This window comes from Impatiens glandulifera, chromosome 1 (genome assembly GCF_907164915.1).
Source record: "Impatiens glandulifera chromosome 1, dImpGla2.1, whole genome shotgun sequence".
Lineage (NCBI taxonomy): Eukaryota > Viridiplantae > Streptophyta > Magnoliopsida > Ericales > Balsaminaceae > Impatiens > Impatiens glandulifera.
In genome coordinates, this window is record NC_061862.1 from 39,850,925 (window position 1) to 39,876,011 (window position 25,087).

At 37.2% G+C, this 25,087-nt stretch overlaps 2 protein-coding genes across 2 annotated transcripts; both read left to right on the plus strand.

The window, feature by feature from the left end:
- Positions 1–13,702: 13,702 nt before the first annotated feature.
- On the plus strand, positions 13,703–14,734 carry LOC124922727 (probable glucan endo-1,3-beta-glucosidase A6). The gene has a single exon (XM_047463442.1). It carries the CDS (start codon positions 13,796–13,798, stop codon positions 14,732–14,734), a length of 939 nt encoding a protein of 312 aa, XP_047319398.1. The 5' UTR covers positions 13,703–13,795.
- Positions 14,735–22,974: 8,240 nt separating this feature from the next.
- On the plus strand, positions 22,975–24,006 carry LOC124922699 (probable glucan endo-1,3-beta-glucosidase A6). Its single transcript, XM_047463414.1, has one exon. The coding sequence runs from the start codon at positions 23,068–23,070 to the stop codon at positions 24,004–24,006; it is 939 nt and encodes a 312-aa protein (XP_047319370.1). The 5' UTR covers positions 22,975–23,067.
- The last annotated feature ends 1,081 nt before the right edge of the window (positions 24,007–25,087 follow it).

Here is a 25,087-nt window from a genome sequence, read left to right on the forward strand (position 1 = left end):
TTTTAAAAACGAGGCTTTATAGACAACTCCATATCTTACCTTCCCGTCGAATCTGGGAGAGATTGGGAGTTTTTTAATGGGAAGTATGTCATAGGCCTTTTTTAACTTTTTTCAGTATTAATTAACCTCGCGACTAGAGAGTCGCCACCTAATTTCAAAAATTAGGAATTTAAGAGATGCGAGTTCGGCGTTTGGTTACGTGTGGGAAAGGGTTTCTTAGACGCTATGTCCCACAACGCCCCTAAGGTCTCTACTAATTAATTTTGGCCTTTCTTTAAACATTCTTACGCTTTACATTTTAGGATTTTCCATTTTAAGCATTTAATGAGTTTGCATGAGATAAACAAATAAGCAAAGATGAAAGAAAACGAGAGCAAATAACTCACACATAAAGTTATCCTAAAAATCAAAACTAGGCAAGTTATTAATCAAAAATTAATTGGCCTAAGTCTAGATTAATTTTTAAGAAACTTTAGCGAATTATTTAAAGGTCTAAAATTTTACTATTTTGGGGTTTTTTTATTTAAATAAAAATAATAATGAAAATAATAAAAATAATAATAAAATAATAAAATAATAATAAATAAAATAAAATAAAATAAAAAAAGTCCCTATGTCTAAAGAAAATTCTAAGTCTAAGTTTGGGCTAAGTTCAATTTTAGTTAGGATTTAATTTTAATTTTTTTTCTAACCTAGGATCAAACAAGCCACAAACTCTTAACTAATAAAAGAAATGTCAACAAAAAATAAACCTAAATCTAAAATGCAGAAATAAATAAAATAAACAAATAAACAAATAAAAAAATAAAAAAGTTGAAGACTGCAGCAAGCGTCGCCTGGGAAGCGTCAGAAGTCTGATTCAACAGCAGCTGGAGCAGAGCAAGCGTCGTCTGGAAAGCGCCGAGACCCTGGGAGAAGTGCTGGAAGGCTGAAGAACATGCGTCTCTTTTAGAATAACTTGCTGTTTTTTTTGGTTTTTCCACCTAATCCTAGCTAAAAAAATTATTTGGTGATCCAAATGGATCCCAATGAACATGAAAGTTTGCAGAAAAATTATAATAATACAATTAAACATTTATATAAATAAAAAAAAAACCTTAGATCTAGTTACTTAAAAGAATAAAAAAATCAACTATACAAAATAAGACAAATTTTACATTTTTTTTTTATTTTGGTAGTGTTTTTGAAAACTTTTTCTGCTTTTTTTATTTATTTATTTACATGTTATTTCTATTCTACTTATTTACATGATTAAGGTACATAAATAAAACCTACACGCCTATCAAAACAATAAATTTAAAGGAAATCATGCATAATATAAAGTACAAAGAAAATAAAAATCAAATGAAAGTGAAATTCAAATTCAAATTTAAATAAACAAAAGAAAGGAAAAAGAGCTTACAAAGGGTTACTCTTTATATCCTTGCAAAAAAATGAAAACCCTAATCAAGAGACTTGTGACTCAACAAATCTAGTTGGTGCTCTTGCTTAGGTTTTTTAGAAAAGTAGGGTCTAATTCGGCAGCCTAATGTGTAAAGAGAGAGAAGAAGGTGAAGATTGAAGGTCGAAAGTTGAAGTCCTTGCTAGGGTGTTAAGAGGGGTATTTATAGGCAAAGCTATGAAACCCTAGGGCCCAAAGGCCCATTTAACACACTTGACCGTTGGAAAAAAAACTATTTTAAACATTTACAAATGTTTAAAATAATGGAGCAATTCCACTTGACATGTCAATAAATATCAAGATCCAATGAGATTTAAGCTTTATTTAATAAATGATGTAATACTTGGTCATTTTAATTTTTAATTAAAAAAATGACCAAGCCTTCATGCTTCTCTTCAACACGGCTTAATTATTCTTCCTTTGACAACTTCTTCCTTTATTTTAGCAATCTCTTTTTTCTTTCTTTGACGGATGCTTCGCATTATTGTTGTGTACACACCGTTATCTTTTTATTTTTGCACGTTATCCCCTTTATACACTCCTTCATCCTACAAAAAAAAACAAATTTGTTAAAAAAACACAAATAAACAACTTTATTTTTAATTATTCCTATTTATAAAGAACAATTCTAATTAAATAAATAAAAAGCTAACTAACTTATTCAAGAAATCAAATTTCAAAGTTTAATCTAACTAATCTAACAAACTAATCTAATTAAAAGAAAACAAAATATACCTAACGCTAATATATATTTTGTAAATAATTTTTTTAATTTTTATTTTTTTATAAATATCCAAGGTAATTAATTAAATAAAACCTTGAATATTTTAAGTATAATAACTTCTCTAAGTGTTGTAACATAGACAAATTACTACCTTAACTTTATTAAGAATCCAAAATCAATTATTTTCAAAAACTCAATTGTTCTAAAAATAATCGTCTTTAATATAAATTGTGCACGAGTCCGTGAATGAATTCGAGAAAATTTTATAGACTCAGATTTATGAAAAGTATAAACTATAAAATTAGGTGTGAAAAATGAGTGTCTACAGGAGCCAACCGACAAACAACTACTATGGTGATAAATCCAATGTAAGATGCTATAACTGTAACTGTTTGGGACACTTTAAGTGGGAATGCAGGAAACCAAGGAGGGATACCCAGAAACCGGACTATCAAAATGACAAACAATTATCAACAAGCCGGTGAAGGAAGTGAGGTACCGAAAGCACTGATAGCCGACGATGGAGGAAGTCTATGGGCTCGCAGTGACAGTGACGATGAACTCACGTGCCTCATGGCAAATGAGGAACAGGATCCAAAGAAACGGCTAGGAAATTCCGAATGGTTCTTGGACAGCGGTTGCTCCAGGCACATGACCGGAAATAGCAATTTGCTAATCGACATCAGATCAGTAACCGGTGCTCTAATTACCTTCGGTGACAACTCAAAAGGTAAAACTGTGGGCAAGGGTAAGATTGTCCATGGTAATCTAACTATTGATAATGTACTTTTAGTTGAAAACCTACGCTTTAATCTACTTAGTATTAGTCAGATGTGTGACGCCGGATACACGGTAGAATCCTTAAACATGCATGCTTAGTTAAGGACTCTCAAGGCATTGTACTACTAACCGGAAATAGAATAGGTAACATCTATAAGGTAGACTGGAAAACAAGGATAGAATATCCAATATGCATGATAGCTAAGACTGATCAAACCTGGCTATGGCACAAGAGACTAAACCATCTAAACATGAAAACCTTAAACTACATTCGCGGTAAAAAGCTAGTTGAAGGTATTCCTGATATAGTATTTAACCAGGATAAGGTCTGTTCAGCATGCCAGATGGGTAAACAAACTAGGTCATCTTTTAAGAGTAATGGAAATATTCAATCCAGCCGATGCCTAGATCTTCTTCACATGGATTTATTTGGACCGATTCAGGTCATTAGCCTAGGAGGTATGCTTTACACCATGGTAGTTATTGATGATTATTCTAGATATACATGGGTGATATTTCTACCATCTAAACGTGAAACCGTATCAAACCTGATCACACTTCTTAAGCGGTTGCAAAATGAAAAATCAACTCGTATCAATAGCATTCGAAGTGATCGAGGTACCGAATTTACTAATGGTACATTAACTGCATATCTTGATGAATCCGGCATTAGACACGAGTTGTCTAGTGCTAGGACTCCTCAACAAAATGGCCTGGCCGAGAGAAGAAACCGGACTCTCAAGGAAGCCGCACGGTCCATGATAGCCGACTCCGGCATTGCTCAGAAATTTTGGGCTGAAGCTATCAACACTGCATGCCATACACAAAACCGGTCTTTAATAAACAGATTTCACAACAAAACACCGTATGAGGTTTATTTTAACAGAGTTCCCAAACTCAAGTATCTCAGGTTTTTCGGTTGCAAATGTTACATTCTTATAAATGGTAAAACCCAACTCACCGCTTTTGATGCAAAGACCGATACCGGCATTATGTTAGGATACTCGTCAGTAAGTAAAGCATATAGAGTATATAATAATAAAACTGCAACCATGGAGGAAACAATTCACGTTGTTTTCGATGAATCGGTTGAAAGCAATACTGCCTCATGCTTTGATCTACACAACAGACTGGAAAATAACGATATTCATTTTGATAGTGAAGATGAGACTCCGGTCTTCAGACGGTTTGTCCATGACCAAATGGGTATCATTGATACCCAGCCGGATCAAACTGCTCCACCACAGGAAGCTGACACTTCGGTCCAATCCGAGGGAGTCGGTCGGTCTGACAATCTCGGTCAACCTACCGACATGTCTAGCCTTGGTCAAGTTACCGGTAACTTGGTAGACACCCCTGAACTGAATCTCAGAAGAAATAGTAAACATCCTCCTGAGCAAATTATAGATTGAACCGAAAAGAATAGATGAAGCATTGTCAGATCCGGATTGGATCTTGGGAATGCAAGAAGAGCTAAACCAGTTCGAGAGCAGTAAAGTCTGGTACTTAGTTCCCAAACCGAAAGATCAATCGGTCATAGGAACAAGATGGGTATTCAGAAACAAACTCAATGAGGACGGTTTGGTCACGAGGAACAAAGCCAGATTAGTGGCTCAAGGTTACAAACAGGAAGAGGGCATTGACTTTGAAGAGTCATTTGCTCCTGTAGCCAGGATTGAAGCCATTAGGATTTTTCTTGCATTTGCTGCTTTCAAAAACTTCAAAGTTTTTCAAATGGATGTTAAAAGTGCATTTCTTAACGGTGATCTACGTGAAGAAGTGTACGTTGAACAGCCACCCGGCTTCAAAAATGTTGCATTTCCAAACCATGTATACCGGCTGAACAAAGCTTTATACGGTCTAAAGCAAGCACCCAGAGCCTGGTATGATACGCTAACCGCATTTCTATTAGAACATGATTTCACCATCGGTTCAGTGGATAAGACATTGTTTAAGTTTGAAAAGAAGGAACATATCCTACTTGTTCAAATTTATGTAGATGATATTATTTTCGGTTCCACCGATCCAAAGCATTGTGACAAGTTCTCAAAAATGATGACTGACAAATTTGAAATGAGTATGATGGGAGAATTAAGTTTCTTCCTAGGTCTTCAGGTTAAACAACTCAAGGAAGGAACATTCATCAGTCAACCTAAATATACCAAGGAGCTGCTAAAGAAATTCGGTATGGACACATGCTCCTCGGCGGCTACTCCAATGAGTTCATCTATTAAACTGGACAGAGATGATGAAAGCCAATCGGTAGACCAGATTGCATACCGGGGCATGATCGGTTCCCTATTGTATCTGACAGTAAGTAGACCGGACATCCTGTTTGCAGTTGGTGTGTGTGGAAGATTCCAAGCAAATCCAAAGCAATCCCATTACACAGCCGCAAAGAGGATACTGAAGTATCTAAAGGGCACACCTGATGTCGGTCTGTGGTACCCAAAAGACTCATCCTTTAATCTAACAAGCTACTCAGACGCAGATTATGCAGGGTGCAAGATCGACAGGAAAAGCACCAGTGGAACATGTCAGTTCCTAGGTGACCGACTGGTGTCATGGCACAGCAAGAAACAAACATCGGTGGCTACATCAACCGCGGAGGCTGAATACTTGGCGGCCGGAAGTTGCTGTTCCCAACTCCTCTGGATCCAACAGCAGCTGAAGGACTTCGGTATTATAGCCGAAGAGTCCCCGATTTTCTGTGACAACACGAGTGCCATTGCGATTACCTACAACCCGGTTCTCCACTCCAGAATCAATCACATCGACATAAGGCATCATTTCATCCGAGAGCATGTCACGCTGAAGCATATCCGGCTGGAATACGTACCGACCGATCAACAAGTAGCCGATATCTTCACGAAGCCGCTGCAGGAAGCTAAGTTTTCTCAATTCAGGCTTACTCTCGGCTTAACCGACATTAGCCAAATCCTTCCAAAGGATGCTTAAAGGGAAACCGGTTCAAGCAGACAAACCGGTAACTCTTCCTAAGCTGTCGAACTTTGAATCTTCGGGGTGTTTGTGGAAGAACCGCCCAGTCTATCAGATAGAGTAAACCGACCGGCTACTTGGTGCATGCACCAAATAACCGCATCGGGATGAACAACTGATACCTGACCGGTTCGGAAGCAGGTTACCCTAGATTATTTGAATTTCAAACAGAAGAGGAATAGTTATCAGAGGTTAAGGATATCTGCTCTGCATCATTACCCTTTCAAAGTAACATGGTCGCGCTTAAAAAGACGTGAAGATCTTTTGATATCTTTCACGGTTCAGGCCTATGACCGACACCTAGACTACAAGCTTGCCTATTTCATGCAAAATCTCTTATCCTGCAGTTAATACATGTCATCCCATTTAATGCTTGGACAATAGGTTAGCCCTTAAACTAGTATTTAAGTGAAGCAAACGCTCACCTCAACACTCACAAGTCACAAGAACATTCTCTCACTAAGGCAACCTAACTATGTCTCAATTCCCAAACATCCTCCAAGTCGATTTTGAATCCTGTTCTGGTACCGAACACTATGAGGTGTATCGGATGATCAAGAAACTGGAAGATACTGGCCTACAGTATTTTCTGGATGACAAGCAAACTATCTACCCTGAATCCGTCTTGGAATTCTACTATAATGCTAGGGTATTCCGGGGCACACCCCACTTTGATACCCACATCCAATCAAAGGTTGGGGGTATAATATTCGATTTCACCGAGCAGGACTTTGCTCGGTGCTTCGGTCTGCCTAAGCAAGGGATCACAGACCTCAACCCTCCGGCCGACATTAAGGCTGAGGTCTCCCTCTCCTTTGCCCGGTCGGATGAGCCTGTTGATGATCATGGCTCTAAGTCTCTCTTGAGGGCTGAGTATCAGCTCCTCAACGATGTAATAGGAAGGGGCATCTTTGGAAGAGATGTCACCAACACCTATTGCACGGCGAATTTCAACATGATGGCGGCCATCATTACCAGCACGCCGGTGAATTGGTCCCGGGTGCTATTCGACACCCTAATCTGGATGGTCAACATCCGGTCGGTCGGTCTTATTCCCCAAATAAGCACTCTTATGGTGGAACTTGGTGTTCCAACCTGTCCTGGCGAGGGTCTGAACCAGGCCCAGGTGTTAACCAGAGAGACGACCGATTCTTTCTATAATCGGTTTGAAAGAGAATGGAGGAGGAGAAACTTCAATCCCCCTCGTGATGTTAACTCCCGCGCTCGCTAAGTCACCTCTTCCTGCATCCGGTCGTTTTGCAGCATGTACCGGATGAATTCTTAACCAACTCAAATTTGATCATATCGGCTACATCCATGTCTACTTCGGTTTTATTTGTGTTTTTCTTGACTTCATCATTTCTGTATGTCATTTTCGGCATTATCTCTACCATTTTCGGTCTCTATCTAATCAATATCGTTATGTGTTAAATGCATTTAATGAGATAATCCCAATTAATGAGATAACTCCCAACCACCCGCACATTTAATTTCCAACTAATCTGGTCACTTCCCAACTAACACTTACCTCGAGCCTTGCAATCTGCCGCTTCCCCATGCATCTTGAAAAGGGAAAGATTCTTTTCCTTAATAAAACAAAACTGACCATCAATGCTCAGATTTTTCCCTCCAAACCGATCCTATATAAGGAGCCATCCTCCTCTCATTCTATCACACCCAAAAGTACAAAATCACTTGTATTTTTCTTGAATCTCTCTCAATACCATAATCATGCCGAGCCGAACTTTGGGAAACTTTCTAAGCATCGATTTCAACTCATGTATGGCAGAATGGGACGGTGACCATCCAAAGAAAAACATGTTTGAATGCCTTATTGATACCGGCCTTCAAACCTTCCTCGAAGAATCCGGTCCTGTACTGATTGAGGATGTCAAGGCATTCTTCAGAAGTGCCTACATCAGGGGCGACTACATTGTCTCTACGGTAAGGGACCACACCTTCCGGCTTGATGAAGCCGAATTTGCCATCCTTCTCAATCTGCCCAAAGAAGGGTTCTCTGATTTCCCGACTATGGAGGGACTTGATGCATTCTATTATGGATTACTCTGCTCTGCAACCCTTGATCCGGTGGAAACCTATGGGTTAAAAACCCGCCTCGGTCGTAGTGCTCAGCTCCTTCTTGAGATTGTCACTCGGTCCATTCTGTGTCAATCCCCAAATCAGCGGTATTCAAAGAACACCTACAACATCATGACCCACATTTTCCACAAAACGACCATCAATTGGTCAGCGGTCCTCTTTCAAAACTTGAAGAATATGGTGCTGACCAAGAAAGGTCTCGGTTATGCACCTCACATCAGCAAGTTGATTCTCAAGTACCGGCCAGAGTTTGGACCGGGTACACCGGCATCCCCCTCAAACATTCTTGATGCAAATGCGGTGGAAGAGAAGTTTTCCAGAATGGTGTTTACTTCTTAAGTGCCTATCTTTCGTATCATCCTATCGGTTTTCTCTCTGTACTGTCTCTTGAATAAAATATCGTTTTGGTTTCAATGACCGTTTCTCTTTATTCTTTGTGCATTTATCTAAGTAACCGGTTCACATCTTAAAATAACCTCGTTCTTATCCGGTATCATAAAATCTGATTAAAACTGTTAATCAAAATGTCTGATTAGACTTAGAAACCGCTCAATCATTCGGTCTCAAAGAAAAGAATGCGTCATCCATGACATAGGCAAAGAGTTTTGGAGGGAAATCTCCCGCTCAAAGTTGCCGCCCACCTTTTCACACCTAACCGCCCATAGCTTGGCGCCCTTTCATTTTGGAGGGAAAACTCCCGCCCATTAATGATGGGACGGTTGGGCTTCCAAACCGTGCCTATAAAAGGGGCCTTCGGTCATTTTCTTTCATTCTCACGCGAATTCACTTTCTCTCTCTAAGCTTCCTAAACTCTCTGAAGCCGTTTTCTCTCATTCTCAAACTCTTCAACATGGGTCGTGATTCGGCGTTGTTCAAACTCTACTCTCAAGTGGATTTCGAGGAGATCCGGCAGAATGGGACGACCGAGGCGAAGGAAGTTATTGACCGGCTGATTAAAACCGGTCTGGGATATTTCATAGGCGGTCCTCACGTCATTTACAAAGATGCGGTCGAAGAATTCTTCAACACCGCAATCATCTCCTACGACAGGATCATCGCGACGGTTTGCGGTTCCCAAATCGAGATCACCGAAGCATTGGTGGCCGAGAGCTTGCATCTCCCAACTACCGGCCAGGATGCAACGGCAGAAATAGACAATGACACCTTTGAGACGGCTTGTCACTTCTTATCGGCAACCAATGAGCCGATCACTACATCCGGAAGTAAACAAATGCTGAGACCGGAATATATCCCGGCGTGTGACGTTTTCGCCAGGGCGATACTGGCAAGGGAGGAAACTTCAGCAACCTCACCAAAGACAAAATCAAGATGATAATCGGTCTGTTGGAAGGAAAAGAGGTCAACTGGGCAAGATCGGTGTTCGGCAACCTCATGGACATGGTGAGACCGGATTCAACCCGGTCATGGGGATATGCCGTGCCCCTCGGTAAGATCTTCCTCCACTTGAACCTCAACGCCGGTCCCGGTGTTGCGGTAGCAAGCCGTTGCCTCATTAGATCAAGGCAATTCCTTACAAGAATGCAGCCGGCCTCCAGTTCCACAGGTGGCCGAAAGAAGAAAGCCGCAAAGAAAGATGCCCCGGCAAAAGCAAAGACCGGAGGAAAGGGGAAAGAAAAGATAACCTTCGTAGATCCACCACAACAAACAGAAGATGAGGAGTGGCCCCCTGAGGAAACCGACACGGAGAGGACCGATGATAGAACGGTCAATGACGACGATCATTTGGCTCGGAGTCCGAACGATGCCGAACAAAGCGCTAATCCTGAGACCACCGAGGGTGAAGACGGGGTTGATAGAGGAGCCAATGATGAAGGCTACAACAAGGAAGAGGCCGACGAGGCCGAGGCCGAAAGATTAGCCAAGGGAATATTTCAGGGCATTAACAAGCGAGACGAGGACGTTATAGACCTATATTTGGAGTGGCATGAGCACCGGTTCAGTACAAAATATAAAGATATCCTACCGAGCTTCCCGCAACAGGATTGCATCGACAGATTGGAGGAAGTAGAGGACATGATCTTACGCCTCACAAAATCCAATACAATTCAGGAGGTACAAAGCCGAACTTGTCTCCTGATACCGAGAAGCCATCTTCGGAAACTAAGAAGGCGCATCCGGAAAATTAAGGAAGAATATAACGAGGGGGGATCGGTGGACACCGTAGCACCGCTGGTGTTATCAAAGCTTGCAAAGGGCAAGTTAGAAATACGTCAAGAAATAGAGCGGCTGGAAGCAATATGCATCCAAAAACAAGTTCCGGTATATACCGCTCCGGTAATCGAGGAATTTCCAGTTGACTGTCCAACACCTCCAAGGGAGGTTGAGGCACCGATATTGGAGGAAGTTGAGGAACCGATATTGGAAGATGAGATACCGATCTTGGAAAATGCGGTAACAATCTTGGAGGATGCGGCAACATTAGAACTTCCAAATGAGAATGCTGCACCGATAGATTCCAGTGAGAGAGCCGATCCAGATCCCACCGAGCATCCACCTCCACCACCACCGGAAGTCACCGCTTCAGTCCCTCCTAAAGAATGGATTGATGACCGACTTCAAAAGTTTGAAGCATCAGTTTCGGAGCGGATTGAAGACCGACTTCAGAAGCTTGAAATGTCAATATCAGAGCGGATCGATGACCGCGTTCAAGAACACGACGTATCCAAGTTTCAACCGTTCAAGGATAGATGCAACAACATAATTGATTCGGCCCTGAAGTTCACCGACGTGACAAAGCAGCTTCTGGATCAACATCAAGCACGCCTAGCAGAACTCGGCACCGGACTGTGGGAAGAGGCCGGTGAGCGCGACAAATGGGCTCAGCGAACCGCAACTCTGGAAGGTATGACCTCGGACTTAAAGAAGGATTTCGAACGGGTCGACACGACAATCGACCGGGTCTCAGTACTGGAAAAGTCGAACGAGAGTCTCGTGGCCGAAGTAAAGGCACTTACCGAACAGATGGCCGAAATTCTAAAAGCTAAGGAGAATGCGGACGCCGCGGCTATAGAGGCTGATGCTCAGGTTGCTAAAAGGGCCCAGGATGCGCTGGATGCGGAAGCTAGCAAAAATAAAGAGGCGCCGTGATCGTCTCAACTAACCGAAGCAGAATTGGAAGCTGCAAGAATAAGAAGAGCCGAGGCCTTATACCCAGGGTATGCCAAGTCAGGCTGCGGAGGATGCCGCACGGTTGGAAAGGGAGACACGAAGGCTGGAGGGCTATGCAACGGAAAACGAGAAGAAGAAGAAAGCGGCCGCCTCCGTTTCCGCACCGAAGAAGAGACAGAGGCAGGCTCCTAAGAGAGTTCAGATTGCCGAGATGTTCAATGAAATCTCTGAACCGGTCACTACGGGTACTTCGCAGCAAGCCGACCTAGTCGAGGACGAAGTCGAAGAACAGCTGCGGTCCCGGTCTAAAAGACAACGATCCTCCCAACAGACCAGGCAACCGCAACCGAAGAAAAAGAAGAGTGCCTATGAATTCACAAACTCTGAATAGGGACTATCCTTCCTTTTCTTATGTGCCTTAGTATTTATACTTTGTCTTTTCCGATCATCTATAAATATATATAAAGTTATTTTTTTTTTTGAATCCGGCCTTATTTTGCATTTCTACTTAGTTTTGATAATTTTAAATAAAATAATCAAAAAGGGAGAAAATTGTTAGATAAAAGATAAAGACTCTTCCAAAACTTCTCTCTCAAAATTTTTCGAAAAATTCTCTAAGTCTTTTTCAAAAACCGGCCAAACAACCGGCCTACGGTTGCAAACTTACATGATTTTGATAATTTTAAATAAAATAATCAAAAAGGGAGAAATTGTTAGATAAATTCAGACCGGTTCAAATAAACCTAACTTAAACAAACTTCCCATGCAGGAACAAGGAATCGGACCGGATGAACAAAAGAACTGACTGAAGAAACCTAACCGGTCAAGATACCAAACCGATCAAGAGTATTCGGAACGTGACCGCACAAAGGAAGGATCGGCCAAAGCTCAAAACCGGAACCATCAAACAGCCGATCATCCACAAGACAAGAATAACCGGAAGAAGTCCGGTTACATCACTACCAAAACACATTCGGCCAAGTCAAATGACCGACCAGTACAAGAAGACATTTTGGGTATCTGTTGAGAATGATACCAAAGGAACAGACTGAATACTTCCATATCCATGCAAGTCTGAGGAAAGACTGTAGGCTGCAGAAAACAGTACTACCGGATCCTTCTACTTCGGGATAAGCCAGAAAGGAAATCTTCAAAGTACAGACAACTGTCCAAACAGACAGTGCCTACATTGAGTAAAAGACAAACCCAGCAGGTCTGTCTTACAAACCGGAAGAACAGACCGGCAGGTCTGAGACGACCGCAGGTCTGAACCTCTGAGACACTGAATCACTGCATCGCTGACCAGCCAATCAGATTCAAGGCAGTGAAATATGACCGTTGGCATATTTCACCTATAAAAGGAGGCAGTTGCAGAAGAGTAAATGCGGGACATCAAGAGACAAACATTGGGATAACGAAAGCTAAGAGCATTTACTACAAGTGATAACAGTGTACTATTCTAGAAAGCCTAAGTGTTGAAAGTTAAAGTGTGTTCTACAATTTCGGTGAAAATTGTAAGAGTGTTATCGAGCAGAAAATAAGTCTCGATCGGCTTGTACTTGTATTCCTTAGTGAATATCCTTCTCGCGGTTTCGAGAGGAAGGGGTGACGTAGGAGTTTTTATCTCCGAACATCCATAAAATCTTGTGTTATTTACTTTCTGTTGGCTTCATCATCTAACCGACTAACTTAACTACACCGCTCCAAACCGACTTTATACTAACCATACCGAACTTCCAGATTACCGAAACCGACTCACCATTCTTCAAATCTCCATCATCCGAAACCGATTCCGCCTATCATACAAGTGTGCCGCTTCAGCCTGAAAGCAAACCTCTTTCGCGCTTGAACCTAGTTCAAGGGTTTGTGACAGGTTGTGTAGTATTGAAACCCCGGTGTTAATCTCTAACCGGATTAACCACCACCCTACGAGTGAGAACCGTTAACCGGTCCAACCCCCGGTCCACCAGCGGCGACCTAGATCCTAACAATTATTATTATTTTTAATTTTAAAAATATAAAGATAAAACATATTGGATTGTGATTATAATTTGAATTTTTGTCAAACAAAATTGTAATATTTACATGCATCTAAATTAACTAAGTGAATTTTAATATTATTTTATAATTGAAAAAGAAAATTATGTGTATTTTCCATAAATAGAGTGTGAAACAAATATTTTGAAATTTCTTTTGACTCCAAACCCTCGTTTCTTTAAGCCAAACAAGTCCATGCATCTAAATTAACTAAATCAAGTCAAGTCAAATAATATTTACATGGTAATTTTCTTCATATATATAGAGAGAGAGGAGAGACGTACATGATGACATAATTCACAATAGCAGCTTCAAGTTACAAATATGACGGGATTTTCGGCCACCGTACTCCTCCTCTGTTTCATAGTTTCCGCCGCGGTATCTAGTAAGTCCAAAATCTCTATTAATTCTCTTTAGCTTCTTTCTACATCTAAATCTAATCTAATATTACTTTATTAACTAACTTGTAATTTCCAGCAGGTGTATCATACGCCGCCGCCGGAGCCGGCAATGTCGGCATCTGCTACGGCCAATTGGGAGACAACCTTCCCAGTCCGTCAAAGTCCGTCGAGCTCTTGAAAGCCATGAAGGTGAAGCAAGTCAAACTGTATGATTCTAGCCCGGCCATTCTCGGCGCCCTGAGAGGATCCGACATCGAGGTTACGGTCATGGTCCCGAACCAGCTCCTTGTGAGCATCTCCACCAATCAAGCTATCGCAGACGAATGGGTACGGTCCCAAGTCTTACCCTTTTACCCAAAAACAAAGATCCGATACGTTCTCGTCGGAAACGAAATCCTTTCTATCCCCGACCGTAACATCCAGCTCAGCCTCGTCCCGTCGATGTACCGGATTCAGAAATCGCTTGCGAAATTCGGCCTCCTCCGTAAGGTCAGAGTCACTACCTCATTGGCCATGGACGTGCTTCAAGCTTCTTACCCGCCTTCCAATGGAACCTTCCGTGCCGACATCTCCACTCAAATCATTAAACCTATGCTTCAGTTTCTCAAGTACACGAAATCGTCCCTCTTCTTGGATGTATACCCGTATTTCGCTTGGGCATCCAACCCGGTCGACATCAAGCTTGATTACGCCCTGTTATCCTCCGCCAATAACATAAGGGTTAAGGATCCGGGTACGGGGTTAACCTACACCAATCTGCTGGATCAAATGATAGACGCGGTCTACTTTGCCATGAAAAGAATGGGCTACCCGCATGTTGGGATCTTTATAGCGGAAACCGGTTGGCCGAATGGAGGAGATATTGGCCAAACAGAATCAGGAGCTAGTATTAACAATGCCGCAATTTATAACCGGAATGTAATAAAGAAATTCACGGCCGTACCGGCCATCGGAACGCCGGCGAAGCCAGGTGTAGTCATTGAGGCAGTAATTTTTGCCCTGTACAACGAGAACATGAGAACGGGTCTGGGCTCGGAGAGGCATTTCGGAGTGTTGTATCCGAACGGGTCAAGTATTTACCGACTGGATTTTTCTGGTATGACGAGGGAGGCAGAGTACTAGCTGTCAGCGCCGACTGTCGGAAAACATCTGAGGTGAGGTTTATTATGGATGCCGATTCCGACGGACGAGCAAGTGATTTAAGAACAGTTTTAAAATCATGTTCAACAAATTTCAGCCTATTTAGTTTATTAATATTATGTATAATTCATTTCTTATATTATTTTAGAGTGAAAAATGAGAAAGTGATCATACAAAAATATTATTATATTTGATTCACTTTAGAATTTGTATCTTGATTTTTTCTATAAAAAAAAAAATTCTACTAGAATTAAAAATCATTTTATTTAATTTCTAATCAAACAATATTACACAAATAATTAATCACACTATTAAAATGTTTTCTATTTCTTTTTTAACTTATTTATTATTATATATTAAAATCTTTAAATATTAAAAATAAAATAAAAATATCACCAATTAATATTTTTAAAATAAACTAATATTTATTTAAAACGTTTTACTGGTGTTTAAGAATCTGTTCTCTAAAGACTAAAATAAATGTACAATATTGTCATTTTCACATTCATGTATCCGTCATCTTAACAACTAGCATCGAAATGACGACTAACAATAACGAAGATAAAAAAAAAACACATTTTTACAAAGAGTGTTTAACTTTCTTAAAAAGAAAGGAAAACAATATATTTTCTAATTTTATAAAAATTAAAAACGCAAGGAGGGGTGTCCTTTTCAATTATAATGCCCAGATATAGCACATATATATTCTTTCCACGATGCTTGATTTCTCGGACACCACGATTAACTTGGTCTTGGCATAATTAATGGAGTGATCAGTCATTCTCCCAACATAAGAAGTTTTATAACAGCCAATGTAAAAAGTGAACATCTCAATTGTGAATTTCATTCACTGTTCTTCCGAGACCCTTTTGAGGGAGAGTCGAAATGAAGAAGAGAATATTTTTCATGACTTCTTACGTGTAGTAATTACAATCCCGAATTTCTTAGGACAATCAACTCATAACTCATTGTGTCGATTGTTGTCAAGTTCATCTTACCAAGGCAACAGTTATGACTCGTTGTGTCTTTTCGTTATATCATAGGTCATGCATGTAGTATATTTCTAGGTTTCAAATAAGATGTGTGTTTTTAAATATGGGTGTGAGTGGTTTGGTTTGTTTGGTAAATTTATTGACCGAAATGCATATCTAAATCGTTGACATTGGTTTACTAAATTTCAAACCGTCGATATGTCGTTTTGATTATCCGTTTTGAACGGTTAAAAGAACAATTTGGTCGATTTAATCGGTTTGGTTAATTATCGAATTTGTTAAAATAGATTTAAAATATATCAATAACAATTTATAAATATTGTAATGTACATGAACAAGTAACAATATTATGACCGATGCAAGTCGGTCAAAATTTATAGTTTACGTAAAATCGTTGACTAGTTGTAAACTAGTAAAAACTAAAGTTTATTTGAAATCGTATGAGTTTAATTTGAAAAAATAATAGTTATATATTATTATTATTTATATATATGACTAAGTATACTTAGTCAATTTTAAAATTTTATATATTTAAATATAAAATTAATTAAATAATAATAATAAATAAATAACATATATTGTATTTATATGAATAATAACATTAACTAACTAAAAAAACCTTGATTTCAAATTCACAATTGCATTATACTTGTAATTATTTTTTGGACTAAACATAACACTAATAATTAGTCAACAATTTTGAGATTAAGTTGGTATACTAATGGTAATAACTAATATTCTTCATAGTATGTTAACAAATTTTTAGGTTCATACTATTGTCTCAATAATTTTATTTTAAATGTGTGTTGTAATCTAATAGTTATAATATATTACTCATCACTATTAGTTTTAAATACAATTATCGCTCCCATTTTATTTAAGTATTTTGTCAATTTAAGTAGTTTTAGTAATGCTAAAACGATAAACTGAATCGTTGGGATCAGTTTAATAAAAAAACCATAATGAGTTCGGTTTGGTCAATTCTCGGTTTGAAATAGTTTTGTTTGAGGGATTAAACGGTTTGAACGGTTTGATTTATTTACATACCCCTCATTTTTAAATGATATCATATAATCAATTATGTATATGTATCTTTATTTATATATATATATATATATATTAGAATTTATAAACAACCAAATATTTATTTCAAGCTAAGCATCATTTGGTCCCATAAAAATCACTAAAAAGTTGTAACGTCCTAAACACGATTGTCGTCAATATGTGCTTATCTTCTTTTCAAAATTCATAAAACATTTATAAACACCGGACGCTTCTCGGAGGTCGTCTATTAATAAAAATGAGATGAGGAACAATAGGGCTCGACCAAAGTTTGATAACTTTGACTTTTCAAGATACACCACTCGTTTCTCCATGATAAATCGAAAAAGAAATGATATTGCATTTGTAAATGTTTAAAATAGTTTTTCTTTCCAACGGGTCAAGTGTGTTAAATGGGTATTTGGGCCATATAGTTTCATAAATTTGCCTATAAATACCCCTCTTAATACCTTAAAAAAGGATCCCTCTTTTCACATTGACGTGCCCCTAGGCTGCCCAACTTTTTCCACAACCGAAACCCTAAGCAAATACCAACCATTCTTGGGTTGTATCACAAGTTTTGCTTGGGAAATTTATGTTTTTCATTCCAAATGCAAAGGAGCAGCCCCATTGTAAGCCCCTTTGCATAGAACTTTTTAGATTATAATTTTATTTTTTATCATTATATATCATCCCTTGTAGGAATTTTTTTTTAAAATTTGTTATTTTGATAAGAGTTTAAGATTCTATTTTGATATTTGTAAATATGTAAACCTTAATAATACATTTAACATGTAAATAAATAAAACATAACTAAAAAAACAAAAAGTTCCATGTAATTAAAAGTTCATTGACCAAGTAATTTTTTTTTATAAAACCAAAATCGGCACTTGAATTGGCCATTTAAAAAGACTCAAAAAGTTAAAAGAAAATATGTTTTGATTAAATTTTTTTTTTGTATAATATTAGATGTAGGATTTACTTGTATATTATTAATAATCTAGTTAGGTTTAAAAAAGAGAAAAAAAACTCAAAGATGTAAAAAAAGAGAAGAAATAATTTGTTTTGGTTTAATTTAGCATTTGTATGACATTAAAATTATGATGTAAAACTTTATGGAATTTTTTTATGCAATTTGGGATCCATTTGGATTACCATATATTTTGTTAGATTAGGATTAGGTGGAAAATTTGGTAGAATAACAGGTCTGTTTCTTTAGGAACGGAAAAGCTAGCCCTGAGATAACATCTGATCGGCAAAACTGCACTCTGAAGCATACTCGAGCGCCATCCGTCCAAGGCAACCTCTCTACATGTGAAATACATTACCTTCCTGACGTTTCTGTTGATTCTGGATGCTTCTGTGCACATGAAGACCGAGGAAACTAGCCTAGATCTTTGCCTATGCTAGTTCTCTGTTGCCCAGGACCTTAAATTTGACCCGAGCCTCTTTCTAAACTAGAAAACCTAGCCATTTTTCTTGTATTCAGTTCTTTTAGACATTCTTAGGATTATATGTTATTTAATTTTTACTATTAGGCTTTTAGGTTACAATTTGCAACCAAAAAGTACTTACTGCTCATTTAGGACTGAATGGGAGAGTTGTTGTAGGCCCAGGACCAAAGATTTATGCACCCAAAGGCTGAGGACCGCTACTTCTTGTAAAAGGATCGAAGATTTCCGCACCCAAAGGCTGAGGACCGTTACTTCTTGTCAAAGGATCAAAGATTTCTGCACCCAAAGGCTGAAGACCGCTACTACTTGTCAAAGGACCGAAGATTTCCGCATCCAAAGGCTGAGGACTGTTATTGCTTGTCACAGGACCGACATTGGCCACACCTTAGGACCGAGGACCGACAAAAAGCACAATTTTTTGACCGATTTGAATTTTCACCTCGACCAAAAATCAGGTATAGGATCGTGGAGGCTAACCAAGGTCCTTTTGCTTTGGTTTTTCATATTTTTGGGTTTATTTTTATTTTTTCCCTTTGGTTTGTTTTTTTTATGTAAGTTTATGATTTACGTGATCCTAGGATAGTATGAGATTAATTTGTTTTTCTAAAAAGTAAAGCGTAAGATTATTTTTAAGAAATGCCAAAATTAATTAATAGAGACCTTAGGAGTGTTGTGGGGCATAGCGTCTAAAAAATCATTTCCCACACGTAACCAAACGCCAAACTCACAACTCTTAATTTCCTAATTTTTGAAATTAGGTGGCGACTCTCTAGTCGTGAGGATAAATTAATATTGAAAAAAGTTAAAGTAGGCCTATGACATACTTCTCATTAAAAAACTCACAATTTCTCCTAAATTCGACGGGAAGGTAAGATATGGAGTTGTCTATAAAGCCTCATTTTTTAAACTTCAATCTTTCAAACGTCAAAATTAATTCCCCTCACGTTTTCAAAACTAAATTTTTAAAGAGAGTCAAAGAATTTTCAAACTAGTCGATCAAAAAAATGTTTTTAAAAATCGATCGCAATTTGGAGTTAAGACAAGTTTAACAAGCGAATATTTAAGAAAATGCAACAGAATGAAACAAATATCCTCTATATTTAGAATCCTAGTGTATTGGATTTAAAAGTCTTGCATAGGGTTTGAATTACGGCAAAAGATTTGAAAAAACATTGTAGGGAAGTGAGTTATATAAGTAGTGACAAATATCTATATTATTTGGAGTCATTCAAATCACAATCCATTAACTAAGTTTGTATACCAAATTAAATTATCAAAAATAGTTGATCAAATTTACATATTTTCTTCGTGGTCTTTGAAAATCATGTTTAGTGTTCAAAATAGAAAATTATATTAGATAAAACTTGTAGAAAACAATGTAATCTAAGTCTGGTCAAATTGTCAAATCAATTAGAGTTATAACCAATTCACATTCAGTGGCTAAAATTTTCAAAATTTTTACATTTTCAACTTTTCAAAAATTGTTAAATCTTTTGAATTTAATTTGATATTCAAGAAATTACCATAGAATAATATAAACCATTATAAAAAGTTTACCAAACACCAAGTCATACCAATTGATTTAAAATTGATATGCTCATTTGAAAATATAACTTACAAAAAATTAAAAATCACAAACTATTAACTGAGACATTGAAAAATTGTATTAAATTGTAATTTAAATTTACATAAATTATTTCTATTATCTAGACATTATAACTGACATATAAAGAAACTAAATAATATAATATTGATATTATCACAATTTATAATATTGTGATAATATCTTACAAATATATTATATTATACTATAAAAGCCCCACTCAAACTCATGATGCAACAAAAATAAGCATTGAGAGTTTGACAGTCAGAAAACGAAAACGCAAACAATAAGAAGTTACACATCATTCTTAATCTTCTTCTTTTCCTCTTCTTCTCTCTTCTGTCCAATCCATTGACCATTCACCAAAAAACAGCTCTTCTTCGATTCAAACCAACCAAAATTAACAACCAAATCAAAACCAATCAAACTAAGTTTCACAAATTGCTCAAAAAAACTAAACTGAAATCAACAACCCACAACCAAACCAAACCAAACCAAACCAAACCAAAACCAAAATCAATCAAACCAAACTTTATAAACTTAGGAAAACCCAAACCAAATTCAACTCTCTATTCTCAACAACAACCAAAACCAATCAAACCAAACTTTACAAACTTAGGAAAAACCCAACCAATGGTCAAGTGTGTTAAATGGGAATTTAGGCCATAGGATTTCATAGCTTTGCCTATAAATACCCCTCTTAACACCTTAGAAAATGATCCCTCTTTTCACATTGACGTGCCCCTAGATTGCCCAACCTTTCCCACAACCGAAACCCTAAGCAAACACCAACCATTCTTGGGTTGTATCACAAGTTTTTCTTGGGAAATTTCTGTTTTTCATTCCAAAAGTAAAGGAGCAGCCCCATTGTAAGCCCCTTTGTATAGATCTTTTTAGATTATAATTTTATTTTTTATCTTTATATATCATCCCATGCAGGATTTCTTTTTTTAAAATTTGTTATTTTGATAGGAGTTTAAGATTCTATTTTGATATTTGTAAATATATAAACCTTAATAATACATTTAACATGTAAATAAATAAAACTAACTAAAAAAACAGAAAGTTCATGTAAATAAAAGGTCATTAACCAAGTAAAAAAAATATTTTTTTAAAAAAACTAAAATCGACCCTTGAATTGGCCATTTAAAAAGACTCAAAAAGTTAAAAGAAAATCTGTTTTGGTCTAATTTTTTTTTTTTGTATAATATTAGATCTAGGATTTATTTGTATATTATTAATAATCTAGTTAGGTTTAAAAAAGAGAAGAAAATTGTTTTGGTTTAATTTATCATTTGTATGACATTAGAATTAGGATGTAAAACTTTCTGGAATTTTTTTATTCAATTTGGGATCCATTTGGATCACCAAATATTTTGTTAGATTAGGATTAGGTGGAAAAATTGGTAGAATAGTAGGTCTGCTGGTTTAGGACCGGAAAAGCTAGCCCTGGGATAACATCTGATCGGTAAAGCGACACCCTAGAGCATACTCGAGCGCCATCCGACCAAGGCAGCCTCTCTACATGCGAAATCCGACGCCTTCCTGACGTTTCTGTTGATTCTAGATGCTTTTGTGAACACGAAGACCGAGGAAACTAGCCTAGATCTGCGCCTATGTTAGTTCTCTGTTGCCCAGGACCTTAAAATTTGACTTGAGCCTCTTTCTGACCGAGAAAACCTAGCGATTTTTCTTGTATCCAATTATTTTAGACATTCTTAGGATTATATGTTATTTTATTTCCACTATTAACCTTTTGGGTTGCAATTTGCACCCAAAAAGTACTTACTACTCATTTAGGACCGAGTGGGAGAGTTATTGATATTCTGACGACTGAATGAGGGGTAACCACCCTCAAGAATCACCTCTCCCTCTACGCCTCATTCAGAAGTTTGAAGGTCCACCCTCATTTATTCAGTTTATATATAACCCTCTCCCGTTTAACGCTAATTGATGCGGCAAATATTGTAAGATTTTATTTTTATTTTTTATACTCAAATATCTAAATAAATTATATAAAATATTATAATTTAAAAATCTATCCCAATATATATTTATAAGATTGTTGTTTGTAAATTGAGAATAATGGTTATATTATTTATGATTCTGAAAAAAAAATCAATAATAGGCAAAATTATGTGTTATTGTTTGGAAATCTATATTTTTTAGAATTCAAGAGTATAAGGATTTAAGTTGGTGTTATATTTAAAATTAAGGAGATATATACTATTTGAAAGAGTTACAATTTTGGTGAAAAAATGACAAATATATTGATATATAATCGAATTTCTAGTTCAACTATATTGATATATTAAAATTTGTGTTCTAATATAATGATAATAATATCTGTTTTTTAAAAATGTATTGTGGTTGGGTAGTCTCCTAAATAGAGGGTTAAATTTAAATGTATAATCTCCTATATTGCAAAAAAAGGTTGAAAAACACAATAAAAAATTTATTATTAGTTTTGTTAGTATAAGGTGAGGATTGTATTTTAAATTAGTCAAATGTTAGAATTCAACTAAAATTTATGGTAAGATTATGTATTTTTTTTTTTAAGAAAGAAATATAACATAATATTATTATTATTATTATTTTTAATTTTAAAAATATAAAGATAAAACATATTGGATTGTGATTATAATTTGAATTTTTGTCAAACAAAATTGTAATATTTACATGCATCTAAATTAACTAAGTGAATTTTAATATTATTTTATAATTGAAACAAAAAATTATGTGTATTTTCCATAAATAGAGTGTGAAACAAATATTTTGAAATTTCTTTTGACTCCAAACCCTCGTTTCTTTAAGCCAAACAAGTCCATGCATCTAAATTAACTAAATCAAGTCAAGTCAAGTGAAGTCAAATAATATTTACATGGTAATTTTCTTCATATATATAGAGAGAGAGGAGAGACGTACATGATGACATAATTCACAATAGCAGCTTCAAGTTACAAATATGACGGGATTTTCGGCCACCGTACTCCTCCTCTGTTTCATAGTTTCCGCCGCCGTATCTAGTAAGTCCAAAATCTCTATTAATTCTCTTTAGCTTCTTTCTACATCTAAATCTAATCTAATATTACTTTATTAACTAACTTGTAATTTCCAGCAGGTGTATCATACGCCGCCGCCGGAGCCGGCAATGTCGGCATCTGCTACGGCCAATTGGGAGACAACCTTCCCAGTCCGTCAAAGTCCGTCGAGCTCTTGAAAGCCATGAAGGTGAAGCAAGTCAAACTGTATGATTCTAACCCGGCCATTCTCTTCGCCCTGAGAGGATCCGACATCGAGGTTACGGTCATGGTCCCGAACCAGCTCCTTGTGAGCATCTCCACCAATCAAGCTATCGCAGACGAATGGGTACGGTCTCAAGTCTTACCCTTTTACCCAAAAACAAAGGTCCGATACGTTCTCGTCGGAAACGAAATCCTTTCTATCCCCGACCGTAACATCCAGCTCAGCCTCGTCCCGTCGATGTACCGGATTCAGAAATCGCTTGCGAAATTCGGCCTCCTCCGTAAGGTCAGAGTCACTACCTCATTGGCCATGGACGTGCTTCAAGCTTCTTACCCGCCTTCCAATGGAACCTTCCGTGCCGACATCTCCACTCAAATCATTAAACCTATGCTTCAGTTTCTCAAGTACACGAAATCGTCCCTCTTCTTGGATGTATACCCGTATTTCGCTTGGGCATCCAACCCGGTCGACATCAAGCTTGATTACGCCCTGTTATCCTCCGCCAATAACATAAGGGTTAAGGATCCGGGTACGGGGTTAACCTACACCAATCTGCTGGATCAAATGATAGACGCGGTCTACTTTGCCATGAAAAGAATGGGCTACCCGCATGTTGGGATCTTTATAGCGGAAACCGGTTGGCCGAATGGAGGAGATATTGGCCAAACAGAATCAGGAGCTAGTATTAACAATGCCGCAATTTATAACCGGAATGTAATAAAGAAATTCACTGCCGTACCGGCCATCGGAACGCCGGCGAAGCCGGGTGTAGTCATTGAGGCAGTAATTTTTGCCCTGTACAACGAGAACATGAAAACGGGTCTGGGCTCGGAGAGGCATTTCGGAGTGTTGTATCCGAACGGGTCAAGTATTTACCGACTGGATTTTTCTGGTAAGACGAGGGAGGCAGAGTACTAGCTGTCAGCGCCGACTGTCGGAAAACATCTGAGGTGAGGTTTATTATGGATGCCGATTCCGACGGACGAGCAAGTGATTTAAGAACAGTTTTAAAATCATGTTCAACAAATTTCAGCCTATTTAGTTTATTAATATTATGTATAATTCATTTCTTATATTATTTTAGAGTGAAAAATGAGAAAGTGATCATACAAAAATATTATTATATTTGATTCACTTTAGAATTTGTATCTTGATTTTTTCTATAAAAAAAAAAATCAACTAGAATTAAAAATCATTTTATTTAATTTCTAATCAAACAATATTACACAAATAATTAATCACACTATTAAAATGTTTTCTATTTCTTTTTTAACTTATTTATTATTATATATTAAAATCTTTAAATATTAAAAATAAAATAAAAATATCACCAATTAACATTTTCAAAATAAACTAATATTTATTTAAAACGTTTTACTGGTGTTTAAGAATTTGTTCTCTAAATACTAAAATAAATGTACAATATTGTCATTTTCACATTCATGTATTCGTCATCTTAACAACTAGCATCGAAATGACGACTAACAATAACGAAGATAAAAAAAAAACACATTTTTACAAAGAGTGTTTAACTTTCTTAAAAAGAAAGGAAAACAATATATTTTCTAATTTTATAAAAATTAAAAACGCAAGGAGGGTGTCCTTTTCAATTATAATGCCCAGATATAGCACATATATATTCTTTCCACGATGCTTGATTTCTCGGACACCACGATTAACTTGGTCTTGGGATAATTAATGGAGTGATCAGTCATTCTCCCAACATAAGAAGTTTTATAACAGCCAATGTAAAAAGTGAACATCTCAATTGTGAATTTCATCCACTGTTCTTCCGAGACCCTTTTGAAGGAGAGTCGAAATGAAGAAGAGAATATTTTTCGTGACTTCTTATGTGTAGTAATTACAATCCCGAATTTCTTAGGACAATCAACTCATAACTCATTGTGTCGATTGTTGTCAAGTTCATCTTACCAAGGCAACAGTTATGACTCGTTGTGTCTTTTCGTTATATCATAGGTCATGCATGTAGTATATTTCT

What these genes read in the sequence shown, in the direction of transcription:
- LOC124922727 (XM_047463442.1), top strand. Translation starts at nt 13,796, where the DNA reads ATGAAGGTGAAGCAAGTCAAACTGTATGATTCTAGCCCGGCCATTCTC.
- LOC124922699 (XM_047463414.1), top strand. Translation starts at nt 23,068, where the DNA reads ATGAAGGTGAAGCAAGTCAAACTGTATGATTCTAACCCGGCCATTCTC.